We start from the raw sequence: 22,933 nt of genomic DNA, 5'->3' as shown, positions 1-22,933 counted from the left end.
GGGTTCTGTTCCTGCACACAGGGAGCACTGAGCCAGCCACACGGGTTCTGTTCCTGCACACAGGGAGCACTGAGCCAGCCACACGGGTTCTGTTCCTGCACACAGGGAGCACTGAGCCAGCCACACGGGTTCTGTTCCTGCACACAGGGAGCACTGAGCCAGCCACACGGGTTCTGTTCCTGCACACAGGGAGCACTGAGCCAGCCACACGGGTTCTGTTCCTGCACACAGGGAGCACTGAGCCAGCCACACGGGTTCTGTTCCTGCACACAGGGAGCACTGAGCCAGCCACACGGGTTCTGTTCCTGCACACAGGGAGCACTGAGCCAGCCACACGGGTCCTGTTCCTGCACACAGGGAGCACTGAGCCAGCCACACGGGTTCTGTTTCTGCACACAGGGAGCACTGAGCCAGCCACACGGGTTCTGTTCCTGCACACAGGGAGCACTGAGCCAGCCACACGGGTTCTGTTCCTGCACACAGGGAGGTAGCACTGAGCCAGCCACACGGGTTCTGTTCCTGCACACAGGGAGGAAGCACTGAGCCAGCCACACGGGTCCTGTTCCTGCACACAGGGAGGGAGCACTGAGCCAGCCACACGGGTTCTGTTCCTGCACACAGGGAGCACTGAGCCAGCCACACGGGTCCTGTTCCTGCACACAGGGAGGGAGCACTGAGCCAGCCACACGGGTTCTGTTCCTGCACACAGGGTGCACTGAGCCAGCCACACGGGTTCTGTTCCTGCACACAGGGAGGGAGCACTGAGCCAGCCACACGGGTCCTGTTCCTGCACACAGGGAGCACTGAGACAGCCACACGGGTTCTGTTCCTGCACACAGGGAGCACTGAGCCAGCCACACGGGTTCTGTTCCTGCACACAGGGAGGGAGCACTGAGCCAGCCACACGGGTCCTGTTCCTGCACACAGGGAGGGAGCACTGAGCCAGCCACACGGGTCCTGTTCCTGCACACAGGGAGGGAGCACTGAGCCAGCCACACGGGTTCTGTTCCTGCACACAGGGAGCACGGAGCCAGCCACACGGGTCCTGTCCCTGCACACAGGGAGCACTGAGCCAGCCACACGGGTTCTGTTCCTGCACACAGGGAGGGAGCACTGAGCCAGCCACACGGGTTCTGTTCCTGCACACGGGTTCTGTTCCTGCACACAGGTGAGAGCACCAAGCCAGCCACACGGGTTCTGATCCTGCACACAGGGAGGGACCACTAAGCCAGCCACACGGGTTCTGTTCCTGCACACAGGGAGGGAGCACTGAGCCAGCCACACGGGTTCTGTTCCTGCACACAGAGTGGGACCACTAAGCAGCCACATGGGTTCTGTTCCTGCACACGGATTCTGTTCCTGCACACAGGGTGAGAGCACCAAGCCAGCCACACGGGTTCTGTTCCTGCACACAGGGAGCACTGAGCCAGCCACAAGGGTTCTGTTCCTGCACACAGGGAGCACTGAGCCAGCCACACGGGTTCTGCTCCTGCACACAGGGAGCACTGAGCCAGCCACACAGACTTCTGTTCCTGGACACAGAGTGGGAGCACTGAGCCAGCCACACGGGTCCTGTTCCTGCACAAAGGGAGCACTGTTCCTGCAGCAGAGGGCGAGTACATCCAGAAGCAGAGATGCCTGTGACTAGCAGGTAGGTGGCCACACTAATAACATACAGTATATGCACTGTTCGTATGTTGAATACATGCATCAGCGTATCCCAAGCTGTTACAGGAAGGCGCGGAGTGGCGGTGGGGCAGCGAGCAAGAGAAAGCGATGTCTGCATTGATAGAGCAGGTCTTGAAGAACAGACGGGTTGTTCCGAGGCTGAATGATGGCGAGCCGTGCACGGTGCATATATATACACCGAGGATGGCGCCTGGATGGCAGAGATCCTGAACAGTGCTAAGAAGCCGTACCGGAACAAGAGCGGCATGTCTAAACCCACCAAGAAGAAGAAAGACTTGGCCACTCACAAGCTGAAAGCCATGATGGAGGACTGGAGGAAACGCGGGGAGTTGGATGGCAGAGAAGTGGAGTGGGAGGTGGAGAGTCCAGATCTGGCTCGTTAAAAGGACAATCCAGAGAGCGTTCCAATGAGTGGAGAGAAAATGCTGCGTCTGGGGTTCCAGCTCGCACCCACCAGTAAGATCATGGTCCTTCCAGCAGACGCCGGAAACCATCACTTCCGTGACCAATAATCCTCATGTAGAGAGGTAATGCCGTACCCATAATACGCGCACACCGGGTTCTGCCATTTCCGATAGACGCAGCAGAGGTCCCCCCAAACAGTGGGAACAGCACAAGGACGGGCCCCGGGGAATGTCACAGAGACAGCAGCAATGTATTATGCAGCACATACCAAGTGTGCCCAGCGCAGCGAGCCATGCCAGGGGACGGGGTACACATGAATACAGTGTCAACATAGACACAGAAAAAGGTGAAAATGTGAGTCGACCATGTCCATGTCGACCTTAAGCTTGTGTTGGCTTTCTGGCAATGTCAACTTTGGTATGTCGACCATTTTAAAGTGCCGACCTAGCCACTGTCAATCATTAGTGGTCGACCTAGACATTGTTGACCCAGTATACCGAAACCTCCTCACTGTAACAGCAATTCTACTGGTGGCCACTAGGGGGAGCTGCAGGACACAGGTATAATTACAGCACAGTGACTGTTGTGTAGATGTTACATAGAAACATAGAATGTGACGGCAATTCTACCCGTGGCCACTAGGGGGAGCTGCAGGACACAGGTATAATTACAGCACAGTGACTGTTGTGTAGATGTTACATAGAAACATTGAATGTGATGGCAATTCTACCCGTGGCCACTAGGGGGAGCTGCAGGACACAGGTATAATTACAGCACAGTGACTGTTGTATAGATGTTACATAGAATGTGAAGGCAATTCTACCCGTGGCCACTAGGGGGAGCTGGAGGACACAGGTATAATTACAGCACAGTAACTGTTGTATAGAGGTTACATAGAAACATAGAATGTGACGGAAATTCTACCCGTGGCCACTAGGGGGAGCTGCAGGACACAGGTATAATTACAGCACAATGACTGTTGTGTAGATGTTACATAGAAACATAGAATGTGACGGCAATTCTACCCGTGGCCATTAGGGGGAGCTGCAGGACACAGGTATAATTACAGCACAGTAACTGTTGTATAGATGTAGTAGTAGTAGTACGTTTATTTATAAGGCGCCACAAAGTGTCCGCAGCGCCGTACATAGCAAACAAAAAAAAACAAATTACAAGGTAACGTACAGGGTGTGTTGAAAAATACAGTATAAATAGGGGTATAGCTGGTAGAACTAAAATCAGCATCAGTTTAGAAGTAGGTGTGGAAATTGTCGAAGAGACTGAAGATGAAGTAGAGGAAGGGAAGAACAGGACAGGAGCACAGGTGAGGTAATGAGGTAGGGTGAGTACGTGAGGCAGGAGGACCCTACTCATAAGAGTTAACATACTAAAAATAGGTGGGTGGACGAACGAAATACAATAGGATAATTAGGAACGGAGGGGAACAGAGGCAGGATAGGAGGATCAAAAGAGGTTAGGAGGAGGGATAGGCTAGTCGAAAAAAGTGTTACATAGAATGTGAAGGCAATTCTACCCGTGGCCACTAGGGGGAGCTGGAGGACACAGGTATAATTACAGCACAGTAACTGTTGTGTAGATGTTACAAAGAAACATAGAATGTGACGGCAATTCTACTCGTGGCCACTAGGGGGAGCTGCAGGACACAGGTATAATTACAGCACAGTGACTGTTGTATAGAGGTTACATAGAAACATAGAATGTGACGGCAATTCTACCCGTGGCCACTAGGGGGAGCTGCAGGACACAGGTATAATTACAGCACAGTGACTGTTGTGTAGATGTTACATAGAAACATAGAATGTGACGGCAATTCTACTCGTGGCCACTAGGGGGAGCTGCAGGACACAGGTATAATTACAGCACAGTGACTGTTGTGTAGATGTTACATAGAAACATAGAATGTGACGGCAATTCTACTCGTGGCCACTAGGGGGAGCTGCAGGACACAGGTATAATTACAGCACAGTGACTGTTGTATAGAGGTTACATAGAAACATAGAATGTGACGGCAATTCTACCTGTGGCCACTAGGGGGAGCTGCAGGACACAGGTATAATTACAGCACAATGACTGTTGTGTAGATGTTACATAGAAACATAGAATGTGACGGCAATTCTACCCGTGGCCACTAGGGGGAGCTGCAGGACACAGGTATAATTACAGCACAGTGACTGTTGTGTAGATGTTACATAGAAACATAGAATGTGACGGCAATTCTACTCGTGGCCACTAGGGGGAGCTGCAGGACACAGGTATAATTACAGCACAGTGACTGTTGTATAGAGGTTACATAGAAACATAGAATGTGACGGCAATTCTACCCGTGGCCACTAGGGGGAGCTGCAGGACACAGGTATAATTACAGCACAGTGACTGTTGTGTAGATGTTACATAGAAACATAGAATGTGACGGCAATTCTACACGTGACCACTAGGGGGAGCTGCAGGACACAGGTATAATTACAGCACAGTAACTGTTGTGTAGATGTTACATAGAAACATCGAATGTGATGGCAATTCTACCCGTGGCCACTAGGGGGAGCTGCAGGACACAGGTATAATTACAGCACAGTGACTGTTGTATAGAGGTTACATAGAAACATAGAATGTGACGGCAATTCTACCCGTGGCCACTAGGGGGAGCTGCAGGACACAGGTATAATTACAGCACAGTGACTGTTGTGTAGATGTTACATAGAAACATAGAATGTGACGGCAATTCTACACGTGACCACTAGGGGGAGCTGCAGGACACAGGTATAATTACAGCACAGTAACTGTTGTGTAGATGTTACATAGAAACATCGAATGTGACGGCAATTCTACCCGTGGCCACTAGGGGGAGCTGCAGGACACAGGTATAATTACAGCACAGTAACTGTTGTATAGAGGTTACATAGAAACATAGAATGTGACGGCAATTCTACCCGTGGCCACTAGCGGGAGCTGCAGTACACAGGTATAATTACAGCACAGTGACTGTTCTATAGATGTTACATAGAAACATCGAATGTGACGGCAATTTTACCCGTAGCCACTAGCGGGAGCTGCAGGACACAGGTATAATTACAGCACAGTAACTGTTGTGTAGATGTTACATAGAAACATCGAATGTGATGGCAATTCTACCCGTGGCCACTAGGGGGAGCTGCAGGACACAGGTATAATTACAGCACAGTAACTGTTGTGTAGATGTTACATAGAAACATCGAATGTGACGGCAATTCTACCCGTGACCACTAGGGGGAGCTGCAGGACACAGGTATAATTACAGCACAGTGACTGTTGTGTAGATGTTACATAGAAACATCGAATGTGACGGCAATTCTACCCGTGGCCACTAGGGGGAGCTGCAGGACACAGGTATAATTACAGTACAGTAACTGTTGTATAGATGTTACATAGAAACACAGAATGTGACGGCAATTCTACCAGTGGCCACTAGGGGGAGCTGCAGTACACAGGTATAATTACAGCACAGTAACTGTTGTGTAGATGTTACATAGAAACATAGAATGTGACGACAATTCTACCCGTGGCCACTAGGGGGAGCTGCAGGACACAGGTATAATTACAGCACAGTAACTGTTGTATAGAGGTTACATAGAAACATAGAATGTGACGGCAATTCTACCCGTGGCCACTAGGGGGAGCTGCAGGACACAGGTATAATTACAGCACAGTGACTGTTGTGTAGATGTTACATAGAAACATAGAATGTGACGGCAGATAAAAACCATATATCACAGGCCGTGGGGTCTATGTACTAAGCCTCAGAGAGACATAAACTACCAACCAGTCAGCACCTAACTGTCATGTTACAGGCTGTGTTTGAAAAATGACAGGAGCTGATTGGCTGGTACTTTCTCTCCAAGGCTTAGTACATAGCCCCCCTGCCCTCAAGGCATAGGCAGTACGCCCCTAATGAATAATCTGCCATCGCTCATTAGGAAGGGGCAGATCCAATCAGCTGCGAAGTCGCCAATCAGGTCTCTAACGCATAAACATGAGACTCCGTAGTAACATGGCCGCTCTCTGGCATATCGGAATGCTGGGTCTCCGTAGTAACATGGCCGCTCTCTGGCGTACCGGAATGCTGGGTCTCCGCAGTAACATGGCCGCTCTCTGGCGTACCGGAATGCTGGGGATCCGTAGTAACATGTCCGCTCTCTGGCGTACCGGAATGTGGGGGCCGTAGTAACATGGCCGCTCTCTGGCGTACCGGAATGCTGGGGCTCCGTAGTAACATGGCCGCTCTCTGGCGTACCGGAATGCTGGGGCTCCGTAGTAACATGGCCGCTCTCTGGCGTACCGGAATGCTGGGACTCCGTAGTAACATGGCCGCTCTCTGGCGTACCGGAATGCTGGGGCTTCGTAGTAACATGGCCGCTCTCTGGCGTACCGGAATGCTGGGTCTCCGTAGTAACATGGCCGCTCTGGCGTACCGGAATGCTGGGTCTCCGTAGTAACATGGCCGCTCTCTGGCGCACCGGAATGCTGGGTCTCCGTAGTAACATGGCCGCTCTCTGGCGTACCAGAATGTGGGGGCCAGTAGTAACATGGCCGCTCTCTGGCGCACCGGAATGCTGGGGCTCCGTAGTAACATGGCCGCTCTCTGGCGTACCGAAATGCTGGGGCTCCGTAGTAACATGGCCGCTCTCTGGCGTACCGGAATGCTGGGGCTCCGTAGTAACATGGCCGCTCTCTGGCGCACCGGAATGCTGGGTCTCCGTAGTAACATGGCCGCTCTCTGGCGTACCGGAATGCTGGGGCTCCGTAGTAACATGTCCGCTCTCTGGCGTACCAGAATGTGGGGGCCAGTAGTAACATGGCCGCTCTCTGGCGCACCGGAATGCTGGGGCTCCGTAGTAACATGGCCGCTCTCTGGCGTACCAGAATGTGGGGGCCAGTAGTAACATGGCCGCTCTCTGGCGCACCGGAATGCTGGGGCTCCGTAGTAACATGGCCGCTCTCTGGCGCACCGGAATGCTGGGTCTCCGTAGTAACATGGCCGCTCTCTGGCGTACCGGAATGCTGGGGCTCCGTAGTAACATGGCCGCTCTCTGGCGTACCGGAATGCTGGGGCTCTGTAGTAACATGGCCGCTCTCTGGCGTACCGGAATGCTGGGGCTCCGTAGTAACATGGCCGCTCTCTGGCGTACCGGAATGCTGGGACTCCGTAGTAACATGGCCACTCTCTGGCGTACCGGAATGCTGGGGCTCCGTAGTAACATGGCCGCTCTCTGGCGTACCGGAATGCTGGGTCTCCGTAGTAACATGGCCGCTCTGGCGTACCGGAATGCTGGGTCTCCGTAGTAACATGGCCGCTCTCTGGCGCACCGGAATGCTGGGTCTCCGTAGTAACATGGCCGCTCTCTGGCGTACCAGAATGTGGGGGCCAGTAGTAACATGGCCGCTCTCTGGCGCACCGGAATGCTGGGGATCCGTAGTAACATGGCGGCTCTCTGGCGTACCGGAATGCTGGGGCTCCGTAGTAACATGGCCGCTCTCTGGCGTACCGGAATGCTGGGGCTCCGTAGTAACATGGCCGCTCTCTGGCGTACCGGAATGCTGGGGCTCCGTAGTAACATGTCCGCTCTCTGGCGTACCAGAATGTGGGGGCCAGTAGTAACATGGCCGCTCTCTGGCGCACCGGAATGCTGGGGCTCCGTAGTAACATGGCCGCTCTCTGGCGTACCAGAATGTGGGGGCCAGTAGTAACATGGCCGCTCTCTGGCGCACCGGAATGCTGGGGCTCCGTAGTAACATGGCCGCTCTCTGGCGCACCGGAATGCTGGGTCTCCGTAGTAACATGGCCGCTCTCTGGCGTACCGGAATGCTGGGTCTCCGTAGTAACATGGCCGCTCTCTGGCGCACCGGAATGCTGGGTCTCCGTAGTAACATGGCCGCTCTCTGGCGCACCGGAATGCTGGGACTCCGCAGTAACATGGCCGCTCTCTGGCGTACCGGAATGCTGGGGCTCCGCAGTAACATGGCCGCTCTCTGGCGTACCGGAATGCTGGGGCTCCGTAGTAACATGTCCGCTCTCTGGCGTACCGGAATGCTGGGGCTCCGTAGTAACATGTCCGCTCTCTGGCGTACCGGAATGCTGGTGCTCCGTAGTAACATGGCCGCTCTCTGGCGTACCGGAATGTGGGGCTCCGTAGTAACATGGCCGCTCTCTGGCGTACCGGAATGCTGGGGCTCCGCAGTAACATGGCCGCTCTCTGGCGTACCGGAATGCTGGGACTCCGCAGTAACATGGCCGCTCTCTGGCATACCGGAATGCTGGGGCTCCGCAGTAACATGGCCGCTCTCTGGCGTACCGGAATGCTGGGGCTCCATAGTAACATGGCCGCTCTCTGGCATACCGGAATGCTGGGGCTCCATAGTAACATGGCCGCTCTCTGGCGTACCGGAATGCTGGGTCTCCGTAGTAACATGGCCGCTCTCTGGCGTACCGGAATGCTGGGTCTCCGCAGTAACATGGCCGCTCTCTGGCGTACCGGAATGCTGGGTCTCCGCAGTAACATGGCCGCTCTCTGGCGTACCGGAATGCTGGGGCTCCGCATTAACATGGCCGCTCTCTGGCGTACCGGAATGCTGGGGCTCCGCAGTAACATGGCCGCTCTCTGGCGTACCAGAATGCTGGGTCTCCGCAGTAACATGGCCGCTCTCTGGCGTACCGGAATGCTGGGTCTCCGCAGTAACATGGCCGCTCTCTGGCGTACCGGAATGCTGGGGCTCCGCAGTAACATGGCCGCTCTCTGGCGTACCAGAATGCTGGGTCTCCGCAGTAACATGGCCGCTCTCTGGCGTACCGGAATGCTGGGTCTCCGCAGTAACATGGCCGCTCTCTGGCGTACCGGAATGCTGGGGCTCCGCAGTAACATGGCCGCTCTCTGGCGTACCGGAATGCTGGGGCTCCGCAGTAACATGGCCGCTCTCTGGCGCACCGGAATGCTGGGGCTCCGTAGTAACATGGCCGCTCTCTGGCGTACCGGAATGCTGGGGCTCCGTAGTAACATGGCCGCTCTCTGGCGTACCGGAATGCTGGTGCTCCGTAGTAACATGGCCGCTCTCTGGCGTACCGGAATGTGGGGCTCCGCAGTAACATGGCCGCTCTCTGGCGTACCGGAATGCTGGGGCTCCGCAGTAACATGGCCGCTCTCTGGCGTACCGGAATGCTGGGACTCCGCAGTAACATGGCCGCTCTCTGGCATACCGGAATGCTGGGGCTCCGCAGTAACATGGCCGCTCTCTGGCGTACCGGAATGCTGGGGCTCCATAGTAACATGGCCGCTCTCTGGCATACCGGAATGCTGGGGCTCCATAGTAACATGGCCGCTCTCTGGCGTACCGGAATGCTGGGTCTCCGTAGTAACATGGCCGCTCTCTGGCGTACCGGAATGCTGGGTCTCCGCAGTAACATGGCCGCTCTCTGGCGTACCGGAATGCTGGGTCTCCGCAGTAACATGGCCGCTCTCTGGCGTACCGGAATGCTGGGGCTCCGCATTAACATGGCCGCTCTCTGGCGTACCGGAATGCTGGGGCTCCGCAGTAACATGGCCGCTCTCTGGCGTACCAGAATGCTGGGTCTCCGCAGTAACATGGCCGCTCTCTGGCGTACCGGAATGCTGGGTCTCCGCAGTAACATGGCCGCTCTCTGGCGTACCGGAATGCTGGGGCTCCGCAGTAACATGGCCGCTCTCTGGCGTACCAGAATGCTGGGTCTCCGCAGTAACATGGCCGCTCTCTGGCGTACCGGAATGCTGGGTCTCCGCAGTAACATGGCCGCTCTCTGGCGTACCGGAATGCTGGGGCTCCGCAGTAACATGGCCGCTCTCTGGCGTACCGGAATGCTGGGGCTCCGCAGTAACATGGCCGCTCTCTGGCGCACCGGAATGCTGGGGCTCCGTAGTAACATGGCTGCTCTCTGGCGTACTGGAATGCTGGGTCTCCGCAGTAACATGGCCGCTCTCTGGCGTACCGGAATGCTGGGGCTCCGCAGTAACATGGCCGCTCTCTGGCGTACCGGAATGCTGGGGCTCCATAGTAACATGGCCGCTCTCTGGCGTACCGGAATGCTGGGGCTCCGTAGTAATATGGCCGCTCTCTGGCGTACCGGAATGCTGGGGCTCCGCAGTAACATGGCCGCTCTCTGGCGTACCGTACTTTGCTGATCTGCATTCAGACAGAAAAGAGGTTTGGTGCGAAGTGTTTCATGAGCTTTGCTTGTGATGTTTTCTAGAGAGCGCGCTGCGGCACAGTGATAGTGACATGGATATAAAGTCCCCATCCGTCTGTATTTGATGTTTGCTGTATACAAAATGCCGCTGACAGGACGCCTGTCTGGGGTCTCATCTGAGCTGCCAAATGCTTCTGTATAAGTATGTGCTGAATATGTAATAGGTTTGCACTAGATGCTAGAGCGCTGTTTAGTGGACCGCGCTTGCGAGGTGGGAACGTCATCCGAGCCGCATCCACTGCTGTACACGGGCACTGCACCTACCGCTGTACACGGACACCGCACCCACCGCTGTACACGGGCACCGCACCCACCGCTGTACACGGGCACCGCTAGGATTCCCAACTCATCCCTTTAATCCTGGAGACATATTAATTACACAGGTTCTGTGGCTGTTTAAAAAAAAAAAAAACAGTTTAAATTGAGTCTTGAAGTGAGCCAGCCACAGAACCTGTGTAATTAATGTCTCCAGGAATAAAGGGATAGGGTGGCAACCCTAGGCACCACACCCACTGCTGTACACGGGCAACGCACCCACTGCTGTACACGGGCAACGCACCCACTGCTGTACACGGGCAACGCACCCACTGCTGTACACGGGCAACGCACCCACTGCTGTACACGGGGACCGCACCGACCGCTTTATACGGGCACTGCCCACTTGCACAAGGGTAGGTCTGAAGTAGATAATTACCATGAAATACACCAAGTTACCATGAAGTTCCATGGCCACTTGCCAACTAGCTCCCTTGCCAGGCAGATCGTCAGGCGGCCAGAAACTACCTAGCAACCGGGCGGCTGACAGGGTGATGAGGGCCACTTGTTTTGGGCCCATTCAAAGGCAATTGTGGTCACGTTGGTGGGAAACATCCAATCTACAGCTGCCTTGTTTGTGCTGCATTGTGGTGTACAGCTGCCATGACATCACCACGCCTCATGTGTTATCGCCATTGTACAGACATATACTATATATATACTAACCGGTCGGACAGTCCTTCTCATCCGCGCCACTCTCGCAGTCCCTCTCGCCGTCACACCGCCAGGTCGCCGGGATACATTTACTGCTGGATTCTCCACAGCTGAACTTCTGCGCAGCGCACACCTGCGTCACTGCAAGAGGAAACGACACAGCATCAGTGGGACACGTTCACCAGGTCTACAAGCATTAGGTCGACATGGGGAAGGTCGAAAGTCAAAAGGTCGACATGGGGTTTTTCACTTTTTTTTTTTGAGCCGACATGTGCCGACAGGCGGTATTTCATGCCCTAACATCCACTAGGGTGTGGTGGGAGAATAAAATAGTGTGCCGAGAGTAGTGAGGCACCGTGCCCGAAGCATGGGGAGCGTAGTGAGGCACCGTGCCCTAAGCATGGCGAGCGTAGTGAGGCACCGTGCCCAAAGCATGGCGAGCGTAGTGAGGCACCGTGCCCAAAGCATGGCGAGCGTAGTGAGGCACCGTGCCCGAAGCATGGGGAGCATAGTGAGGCACCGTGCCCGAAGCATGGGGAGCATAGTGAGGCACCGTGCCCGAAGCATGGCGAGCGTAGTAAGGCACCATGCCCGAAGCATGGCGAGCGTAGTGAGGCACCATGCCCGAAGCATGGCGAGCGTAGTGAGGCACCGTGCCCGAACTATGGCGAGCGTAGTGAGGCACCGTGCCCGAAGCATGGCGAGCGTAGTGAGGCACCGTGCCCTAAGCATGGCGAGCGTAGTGAGGCACCGTGCCCAAAGCATGGCGAGCGTAGTGAGGCACCGTGCCCGAAACATGGGGAGCGTAGTGAGGCACCGTGCCCGAAGCATGGGGAGCGTAGTGAGGCACCGTGCCCGAAGCATGGGGAGCGTAGTGAGGCACCGTGCCCGAAGCATGGGGAGCGTAGTGAGGCACCGTGCCCGAAGCATGGCGAGCGTAGTGAGGCACCGTGCCCGAAGCATGGCGAGCGTAGTGAGGCACCGTGCCCGAAGCATGGCGAGCGTAGTGAGGCACCGTGCCCGAAGCATGGCGAGCGTAGTGAGGCACCGTGCCCGAACTATGGGGAGCGTAGTGAGGCACCGTGCCCGAAGCATGGCGAGCGTAGTGAGGCACCGTGCCCGAACTATGGGGAGCGTAGTGAGGCACCGTGCCCGAAGCATGGCGAGCGTAGTGAGGCACCGTGCCCGAACTATGGGGAGCGTAGTGAGGCACCGTGCCCGAAGCATGGCGAGCGTAGTGAGGCACCGTGCCCAAAGCATGGGGAGCGTAGTGAGGCACCGTGCCCAAAGCATGGGGAGCGTAGTGAGGCACCGTGCCCGAAGCATGGCGAGCGTAGTGAGGCACCGTGCCCGCAGCATGGCGAGAGTAGTGAGGCACCGTGCCCGAAGCATGGGGAGCGTAGTGAGGCACCGTGCCCGAAGCATGGGGAGCGTAGTGAGGCACCGTGCCCGAAGCATGGGGAGCGTAGTGAGGCACCGTGCCCGAAGCATGGGGAGCGTAGTGAGGCACCGTGCCCGAAACATGGGGAGCGTAGTGAGGCACCGTGCCCGAAACATGGGGAGCGTAGTGAGGCACCGTGCCCGAAGCATGGGGAGCGTAGTGAGGCACCGTGCCCGAAGCATGGGGAGCATAGTGAGGCACCGTGCCCGAAGCATGGCGAGCGTAGTGAGGCACCGTGCCCGAAGCATGGCGAGCGTAGTGAGGCACCGTGCCCGAAGCATGGCGAGCGTAGTGAGGCACCGTGCCCGAACTATGGGGAGCGTAGTGAGGCACCGTGCCCGAAGCATGGCGAGCGTAGTGAGGCACCGTGCCCGAACTATGGGGAGCGTAGTGAGGCACCGTGCCCGAAGCATGGCGAGCGTAGTGAGGCACCGTGCCCAAAGCATGGGGAGCGTAGTGAGGCACCGTGCCCGAAGCATGGCGAGCGTAGTGAGGCACCGTGCCCAAAGCATGGCGAGCGTAGTGAGGCACCGTGCCCAAAGCATGGCGAGCGTAGTGAGGCACCGTGCCCAAAGCATGGCGAGCGTAGTGAGGCACCGTGCCCGAAACATGGGGAGCGTAGTGAGGCACCGTGCCCGAAGCATGGGGAGCGTAGTGAGGCACCGTGCCCGAAACATGGGGAGCGTAGTGAGGCACCGTGCCCGAAGCATGGCGAGCGTAGTGAGGCACCGTGCCCGAAGCATGGCGAGCGTAGTGAGGCACCGTGCCCGAAGCATGGCGAGCGTAGTGAGGCACCGTGCCCGAACTATGGGGAGCGTAGTGAGGCACCGTGCCCGAAGCATGGCGAGCGTAGTGAGGCACCGTGCCCGAAGCATGGCGAGCGTAGTGAGGCACCGTGCCCTAAGCATGGGGAGCGTAGTGAGGCACCGTGCCCGAAGCATGGCGAGCGTAGTGAGGCACCGTGCCCAAAGCATGGCGAGCGTAGTGAGGCACCGTGCCCGAAGCATGGGGAGCGTAGTGAGGCACCGTGCCCGAAACATGGGGAGAGTAGTGAGGCACCGTGCCCGAAGCATGGCGAGCGTAGTGAGGCACCGTGCCCGAAGCATGGCGAGCGTAGTGAGGCACCGTGCCCGAAGCATGGCGAGCGTAGTGAGGCACCGTGCCCGAAGCATGGGGAGCGTAGTGAGGCACCGTGCCCGAAGCATGGCGAGCGTAGTGAGGCACCGTGCCCAAAGCATGGGGAGCGTAGTGAGGCACCGTGCCCAAAGCATGGGGAGCGTAGTGAGGCACCGTGCCCGAAGCATGGGGAGCGTAGTGAGGCACCGTGCCCGAAGCATGGGGAGCGTAGTGAGGCACCGTGCCCGAAGCATGGGGAGCGTAGTGAGGCACCGTGCCCGAAGCATGGGGAGCGTAGTGAGGCACCGTGCCCGAAGCATGGCGAGCGTAGTGAGGCACCGTGGCCAAAGCATGGGGAGCGTAGTGAGGCACCGTGCCCGAAGCATGGCGAGAGTAGTGAGGCACCGTGCCCGAAGCATGGCGAGCGTAGTGAGGCACTGTGCCCGAAGCATGGCGAGCGTAGTGAGGCACCGTGCCCAAAGCATGGGGAGCGTAGTGAGGCACCGTGCCCGAAGCATGGGGAGCGTAGTGAGGCACCGTGCCCGAAGCATGGCGAGCGTAGTGAGGCACCATGCCCGAAGCATGGCGAGAGTAGTAAGGCACCGTGCCCGAAGCATGGCGAGCGTAGTGAGGCACCGTGCCCGAAGCATGGCGATCGTAGTGAGGCATGCGAGGGGACGCGGTGCTACATTTCAGTGTCCATGTCGACTGTGTCGAAATTCGGGACAAAACGCCCATGTCCCCATCAAAAGTGAAAATCCCCATGTGGAACTTTTGTTTGTTGACATTCCCCATGTCGACCCTATTGCATGTCAATCTAGTTACGGTCTGTCCAATGAACCATACCCGCATCAGTACAGTCAACCCGCTCCACGCACCAGGCTGCTGCACAGTCACCCCGCACCTTGTGCCCGGCTGCTGCGCAGTCACCCCGCACCTTGTGCCCGGCTGCTGCGCAGTCACCCCGCACCTTGTGCCAGGCTGCTGCGCAGTCACCCCGCACCTTGTGCCAGGCTGCTGCGCAGTCACCCCGCTCCTTGTGCCAGGCTGCTACGCAGTCACCCTGCTCAGTGTGCCAGGCTGCAGCCTTTCCCCATGCCCTTGGACATGACACATCTCTGCTGCACCCTATGTACAGAGCGCACTATTCTGTCATTGTCGGCAGTGGTAAAAAGAAAAGACAGAGAGCAGAGTAGATGGAGCCAGCAATATACATACAGGGCAGTCATGTGCTAAGTGCAGGGGGCTGTAGTGCATGCATTGTGTGTGTGTGTGTACACAATACAGAGTGCTGCACTAAGTACTCTCACTACTGCGTATCCTCAGCACTACAGCCGCCGGTCAGGAGGGAGATTATATACAGGGCCAGGCAGGTCACAGGGGGTCGGGGTACAGGAGGGAGATTATATACAGGGCCAGGAAGGTCACAGGGGGCGGGGCACAGGAGGGAGATTATATACAGGGCCAGGAAGGTAACAGGGGGGCGGGGTACAGGAGGGAGATTATATACAGGGCCAGGCAGGTCACAGGGGGTCGGGGTACAGGAGGGAGATTATATACAGGGCCAGGAAGGTCACAGGGGGCGGGGCACAGGAGGGAGATTATATACAGGGCCAGGAAGGTAACAGGGGGGCGGGATACAGGAGGGAGATTATATACAGGGCCAGGAAGGTAACAGGGGGGCGGGGTACAGGAGGGAGATTATATACAGGGCCAGGAAGGTAACAGGGGGTCGGGGTACAGGAGGGAGATTATACACAGGGCCAGGAAGGTCACAGGGGGTCGGGGTACAGGAGGGAGATTATATACAGGGCCAGGAAGGTAACAGGGGGGCGGGGTACAGGAGGGAGATTATATACAGGGCCAGGAAGGTCACAGGGGGTCGGGGTACAGGAGGGAGATTATATACAGGGCCAGGAAGGTAACAGGGGGTCGGGGTACAGGAGGGAGATTATATACAGGGCCAGGAAGGTCACAGGGGGCCGGGGTTCAGAAGGGAGATTATATACAGGGTCAGGAAGGTCACAGGGGGCCGGGGTACAGGAGGGAGATTATATACAGGGCCATGAAGGGAACAGGGGGGCGGGGTACAGGAGGGAGATTATATACAGGGTCAGGAAGGTCACAGGGGGCCGGGGTACAGGAGGGAGATTATATACAGGGCCAGGAAGGTCACAGGGGGCCGGGGCACAGGAGGGAGATTACTGTATATACAGGGCCAGGAAGGTCACAGGTGTCGGGGTACAGGAGGGAGATTATATACAGGGCCAGGAGGTAACAGGGGGTCGGGGTACAGGAGGGAGATTATATACAGGGCCAGGAAGGTAACAGGGGGTCGGGGTAAAGGAGGGAGATTATATACAGTGCCAGGAAGGTCACAGGGGGCCGGGGTACAGGAGGGAGATTATATACAGGGTCAGGAAGGTAACAGGGGGGCGGGGTACAGGATGGAGATTATATACAGGGCCAGGAAGGTAACAGGGGTCCGGGGCACAGGAGGGAGATTATATACAGGGCCAGGAAGGTAACAGGGGGTCGGGGTACAGGAGGGAGATTATATACAGGGCCAGGAAGGTAACAGGGGTCCGGGGCACAGGAGGGAGATTATATACAGGGCCAGGAAGGTAACAGGGGGTCGGGGTACAGGAGGGAGATTATATACAGGGCCAGGAAGGTCACAGGGGGCCGGGGTACAGGAGGGAGATTATATACAGGGCCAGGAAGGTCACAGGGGGCCGGGGTACAGGAGGGAGATTATATACAGGGCCAGGAAGGTCACAGGGGGCCGGGGTACAGGAGGGAGATTATATACAGGGCCAGGAAGGTCACAGGGGGCCGGGGTACAGGAGGGAGATTATATACAGGGCCAGGAAGGTAACAGGGGGTCGGGGTACAGGAGGGAGATTATATACAGGGTCAGGAAAGTAACAGGGGGTCGGGGTACAGGAGGGAGATTATATACAGGGCCAGGAAGGTCACAGGGGGCCGGGGTACAGGAGGGAGATTTTATACAGGGCCAGGAAGGTCACAGGGGGCCGGGGTACAGGAGGGAGATTATATACAGGGCCAGGAAGGTAACAGGGGGCCGGGGTACAGGAGTGAGATTATATACAGGGCCAGGCAGGTCACAGGGGGTCGGGGTACAGGAGGGAGATTATATACAGGGCCAGGAAGGTAACAGGGGGCGGGGTACAGGAGGGAGATTATATACAGGGCCAGGAAGGTAACAGGGGGGCGGGGTACAGGAGGGAGATTATATACAGGGCCAGGAAGGTAACAGGGGGTCGGGGTACAGGAGGGAGATTATACACAGGGCCAGGAAGGTCACAGGGGGCCGGGGTACAGGAGGGAGATTATATACAGGGTCAGGAAGGTCACAGGGGGCCGGGGTACAGGAGGGAGATTTTATACAGGGCCAGGAAGGGAACAGGGGGGCGGGGTACAGAAGGGAGATTATATACAGGGTCAGGAAGGTCACAGGGGGCCGGGGTACAGGAGGGAGATTATATACAGGGCCAGGAAGGTCACAGGGGGCCGGGGCACAGGAGGGAGATTACTGTATATACAGGGCCAGGAAGGTCACAGGGGTCGGGGTACAGGAGGGAGATTATATAAAGGGCCAGGAGGTAACAGGGGGTCGGGGTACAGGAGGGAGATTATATACAGGGCCAGGAAGGTAACAGGGGGTCGGGGTAAAGGAGGGAGAATATATACAGGGCCAGGAAGGTAACAGGGGGCCGGGGTACAGGAGGGAGATTATATACAGGGCCAGGAAGGTCACAGGGGGCCGGGGTACAGGAGGGAGATTATATACAGGGCCAGGAAGGTAAAAGGGGGTCGGGGTACAGGAGGGAGATTATATACAGGGCCAGGAAGGTAACAGGGGGGCGGGGTACAGGAGGGAGATTATATACAGGGCCAGGAAGGTCACAGGGGGCCGGGGTACAGGAGGGAGATTATATACAGGGCCAGGAAGGTAACAGGGGGTCGGGGTACAGGAGGGAGATTATATACAGGGTCAGGAAGGTAACAGGGGGTCGGGGTACAGGAGGGAGATTATATACAGGGCCAGGAAGGTCACAGGGGTCGGGGTACAGGAGGGAGATTATACACAGGGCCAGGAAGGTAACAGGGGGTCGGGGTACAGGTGGAATATTATACACAGGGCCAGGAAGGTCACAGGGGGCGGGGTACAGGAGGGAGATTATATACAGGGCCAGGAAAGTCACAGGGGTCGGGGTACAGGAGGGAGATTATACACAGGGCCAGGAAGGTAACAGGGGGTCGGGGTACAGGTGGGATATTATATACAGGGCCAGAAAGTAACAGGGGGGCGGGGTACAGGGGGGAGATTATATACAGGACCAGGAAGGTATTAGGGGGTCGGGGTACAGGAGGGAGATTATATATAGGGCCAGGAAGGTCACAGGGATCGGGGTACAGGAGGGAGATTATACACAGGGCCAGGAAGGTCACAGGGCCTGGGGTACAGGAGAGAGATTATATACAGGGCCAGGAAGGTCACAGGGCCCGGGGTACAGGAGGGAGATTATATACAGGGCCAGGAAGGTAACAGGGGTTCCGGGTACAGGAGGGAGATTATATACAGGGCCAGGAAGGTAACAGGGGGGCGGGGTACAGGAGGGAGATTATATACAGGGCCAGGAAGGTAACAGGGGTTCCGGGTACAGGAGGGAGATTATATACAGGGTCAGGAAGGTAACAGGGGTTCCGGGTACAGGAGGGATATTATATACAGGGCCAGGAAGGTAACAGGGGGTCGGGGTACAGGAGGGAGATTATATACAGGGCCAGGAAGGTAACAGGGGGTCGGGGTACAGGAGGGAGATTATATACAGGGCCAGGAAGGTAACAGGGGGCCGGGGTACAGGAGGGAGATTATATACAGGGCCAGGAAGGTCACAGGACCCGGGGTACAGGAGGGAGATTATATACAGGGCCAGGAAGGTCACAGGGGTCGGGGTACAGGAGGGAGATTATATACAGGGCCAGGAAGGTCACAGGGGGCCGGGGTACAGGAGGGAGATTATATACAGGGCCAGGAAGGTAACAGGGGGTCGGGGTACAGGAGGGAGATTATATACAGGGTCAGGAAAGTAACAGGGGGTCGGGGTACAGGAGGGAGATTATATACAGGGCCAGGAAGGTCACAGGGGGCCGGGGTACAGGAGGGAGATTTTATACAGGGCCAGGAAGGTCACAGGGGGCCGGGGTACAGGAGGGAGATTATATACAGGGCCAGGAAGGTAACAGGGGGCCGGGGTACAGGAGTGAGATTATATACAGGGCCAGGCAGGTCACAGGGGGTCGGGGTACAGGAGGGAGATTATATACAGGGCCAGGAAGGTAACAGGGGGGCGGGGTACAGGAGGGAGATTATATACAGGGCCAGGAAGGTAACAGGGGGGCGGGGTACAGGAGGGAGATTATATACAGGGCCAGGAAGGTAACAGGGGGTCGGGGTACAGGAGGGAGATTATACACAGGGCCAGGAAGGTCACAGGGGGCCGGGGTACAGGAGGGAGATTATATACAGGGTCAGGAAGGTCACAGGGGGCCGGGGTACAGGAGGGAGATTTTATACAGGGCCAGGAAGGGAACAGGGGGGCGGGGTACAGAGGGGAGATTATATACAGGGTCAGGAAGGTCACAGGGGGCCGGGGTACAGGAGGGAGATTATATACAGGGCCAGGAAGGTCACAGGGGGCCGGGGCACAGGAGGGAGATTACTGTATATACAGGGCCAGGAAGGTCACAGGGGTCGGGGTACAGGAGGGAGATTATATAAAGGGCCAGGAGGTAACAGGGGGTCGGGGTACAGGAGGGAGATTATATACAGGGCCAGGAAGGTAACAGGGGGTCGGGGTAAAGGAGGGAGAATATATACAGGGCCAGGAAGGTAACAGGGGGTCGGGGTACAGGAGGGAGATTATATACAGGGCCAGGAAGGTCACAGGACCCGGGGTACAGGAGGGAGATTATATACAGGGCCAGGAAGGTCACAGGACCCGGGGTACAGGAGGGAGATTATATACAGGGCCAGGAAGGTCACAGGGGTCGGGGTACAGGAGGGAGATTATATACAGGGCCAGGAAGGTAACAGGGGGCCGGGGTACAGGAGGGAGATTATATACAGGGCCAGGAAGGTCACAGGACCCGGGGTACAGGAGGGAGATTATATACAGGGTCAGGGCGGGACTGTGAGTCCCAGGAACAGGGCAGGACTGGGAGCACCCTCCCCCATCAGGGCAGGACTGGGAGCATCCTCCCCCATCAGGGCAGGACTGGGAGCATCCTCCCCCATCAGGGCAAGACTGGGAGCATCCTCCCCCACCCCCCATCAGGGCAGGACTGGGAGCATCCTCCCCCACCCCCCATCAAGGCAGGACTGGGAGCATCCTCCCCCATCAGGGCAGAACTGTGAGCACCCCCCCCCCCCCCACCCCACCAGAGCAGGACTGTGAGAAACCCCCCACCCCACCAGGGCAGGACTCTGAGCCCCACCCACCAGGGCAGGACTGTGTCCGGCCATGAGCACTGTGGGATCTATTTACTAAATCTTGGAGGAAGAGACGATGAAAGGATAAAGTAGCAACCAACCAGCCCCTCATGTGTGCCTGGTACTTTATCTCTCTCCAAGGCTTAGTACATAGACCCCTTTATGTGCACATGTGGTCCCAGCCCCTGGTCTGCGTACACTGCGTCCACCTTTTCTGGCCCAGCCCTTAGTGGCTCATTATGGCTTCTGTGCCTTACAGGTAAATCTTGGGGTGCGTCAGTAAATTGCTTCCCCCACACAGCTGGTATAGGTGCAGTTCCATCAGGCAGCTAATATGATTGTTCTGTAGATGGTCGGGTCCTCCTACGGCTATTACCAGGTGCACATTACGCTGATGGAGGTATTGCTGGTGGAAATGGCGCACCTGCGCTATCTCATCGTCTGTAGACACCACGCTGCCTGCACATTCATACGCCCGGATATACAACATGGAGGGCTATCTGGAGAAACCTGTGCATTTCTCTATCTGAATCAGCTGGGGGACATGCGACTGTGGTTGCCATGGTAGGGACACAACCCAAGTAAAATAGGAAACCCCCAACCGGCATCTTATAGCTAGCGCAGGGACTAATGGTCATTATTGTCCATGTGGCTGCAGATGTCATAGTGAAATCAGGAAAATGATTTGTACCAATAAATGTATTATACTGTACTATGCTCCCCACAGCATACCCACAGCACAACTGGCACACTGTGGGGTTAGTGCGTGAGATGCACAGTCCTCATTGGTTCGACTTGGGACCTTGGGGAATTAGGAATGCTACCGATGGTTGACGGGGATGCTGACATCACAGGAAACCTTGTTTTCCTATGAAGACCCCCCTTATACACACACACACACACACACACAAGAGACCGCACGGGATCAGATCCGTGTCCCTCAGACAGATGTCGCAGTAATGCCAGGCTCGTCGCTACATCTCCCCACGCGGATAATGAGGGCACATTGTTATTAGGGGGCACAGAAGCGTCACTAACACTGATCTCCCAGATCACAGAGACAGACGCTCGGGAAACAGAGCGGCTGATGCGTGAAACAAGGCCGGAATTATCCTCCGCCATGACCCGCGGCTCCAGCACATTATACACCATGATCAGGAGGATTGGGAAGAGAGAAGGGACAGGAGAGGGCAGTGGTGCCATTTGGGATTATGACCTTTACAGGGTTCCTCAGAACTCATTTATGTGACATTAGGAGAGCACCAGCAAAGATCAGCTGTAACCTATAGCAACCAGTACACGGAGATAACACAGCTCCACTGGATTATATTCACTAGTGGTGTCTATGTACAACGCCTCGGGAAGAGCATGGCAACTAGGAGCTGACTGACTGGTACTTTATCTCTCTCTGAGGCTTAGTACATATGCTCCTGCATCTACTGATCACAACTAAGCTACAACTGCCATTATCCATCATGGACGTGAGGTCACTAGCAACTAGTCATGTGACAGGAACACTGGACCAGGTCACAAAATGGCCGCCATGGCTGTGTGTGCGTGTGTGGGGTGAACACTTACGCGAACTGCAGGTGGCCTCTGACTCGTCACTCCCATCGGGACATTCCTCATCACCATCGCACTTCCAGCGCGCCAGGACACAATGGCCATTGTCACAGGTGAACTCGTTTTCTGCGCAGGTCGCCTTAGCTGTAAGAGGAGAGATCACACGTTATAGAAGCAGCGTTCTCATTGGCTGGCACTACAAGCAGCTAACAATATGGTCCCAGAGACTCGTGAGTAATGGGAGGTGTCCCAGGAGGTCAAAGGAAAGCAGACATCCCCTCCCACACCTCCGCAGGGTGATGGCGGCGTGATCTGCAGTCGCTTCCCCGCCTCCGTCTGCAGGTGGAGCAGTAGCGGTGTATTTTACCACCACACCACCTACACTTGCCCACAAGATCTCCACAGACCTGCCAGGGACAGTGCTGTGACTTATAGCAAGGTGCATTATCTGTGTTTTGTGGTGTGCGCTCGTTACCTACATCTTTACCCCGCGCAGGCTTTCTGCAAAATGAGCTATAGGATATAAATACGTTTCCTGGAACAAACAGAGAGAGGTGGGCGGTACAAGGCCAGCAACCACACTCCCCAGCAGTCCTCTGTGCTGCTGCGGGGCTCACCAGCGCCAAAACGTGTTCCCAGCCGCTCACCCAACCCACAGGCCCTAACTCCTGCCCGGCGTGTTCTCAGGGTCTCAGAGATATCTAAGCAATCAAATGCATTTCCAGGGAGAAAATGGCTGCGCGGCTTCCCAGTGCTATAAATACGCCCTCCCCAATTTATTACATGACTATTATTAATACTAACAAATAGTTATAGTGACATATGATATGGATTTCAAATCCTTAACCAAAACCTATTAGTAGATACCGATCTGTGTATAGCGCCCTCACCCACAAGAACATGGTATGACATCATGCATGTGGTGCTGCGAGGTTGACAATCTCACCACGATGCTGCATGA

General features: G+C 56.4%; 1 protein-coding gene across 3 annotated transcripts in view; it reads right to left on the bottom strand.

Moving 5' to 3' along the window:
* LRP8 (LDL receptor related protein 8) overlaps positions 1–22,933 on the bottom strand; it is a 187,392-nt gene that overhangs the window by 73,122 nt on the left and 91,337 nt on the right. For all 3 annotated transcript variants that reach the window (XM_083157909.1, XM_083157910.1, XM_083157911.1), the window contains 2 exons: positions 21,988–22,116; positions 11,345–11,473 (listed from right to left, as the gene is read on the bottom strand). In XM_083157909.1, coding sequence (XP_083014035.1) covers positions 11,345–11,473; positions 21,988–22,116 — 258 coding nt within the window. The remainder of the gene's footprint in view (positions 1–11,344; positions 11,474–21,987; positions 22,117–22,933) is intronic.

The sequence above is a fragment of the Crinia signifera genome, chromosome 8 (assembly GCF_055691185.1).
Source record: "Crinia signifera chromosome 8, ASM5569118v1, whole genome shotgun sequence".
Taxonomy (NCBI): domain Eukaryota; kingdom Metazoa; phylum Chordata; class Amphibia; order Anura; family Myobatrachidae; genus Crinia; species Crinia signifera.
The sequence above is the reverse complement of the archived record's forward strand: the minus strand, read 5'-3'. Positions and strand labels throughout refer to the sequence as shown.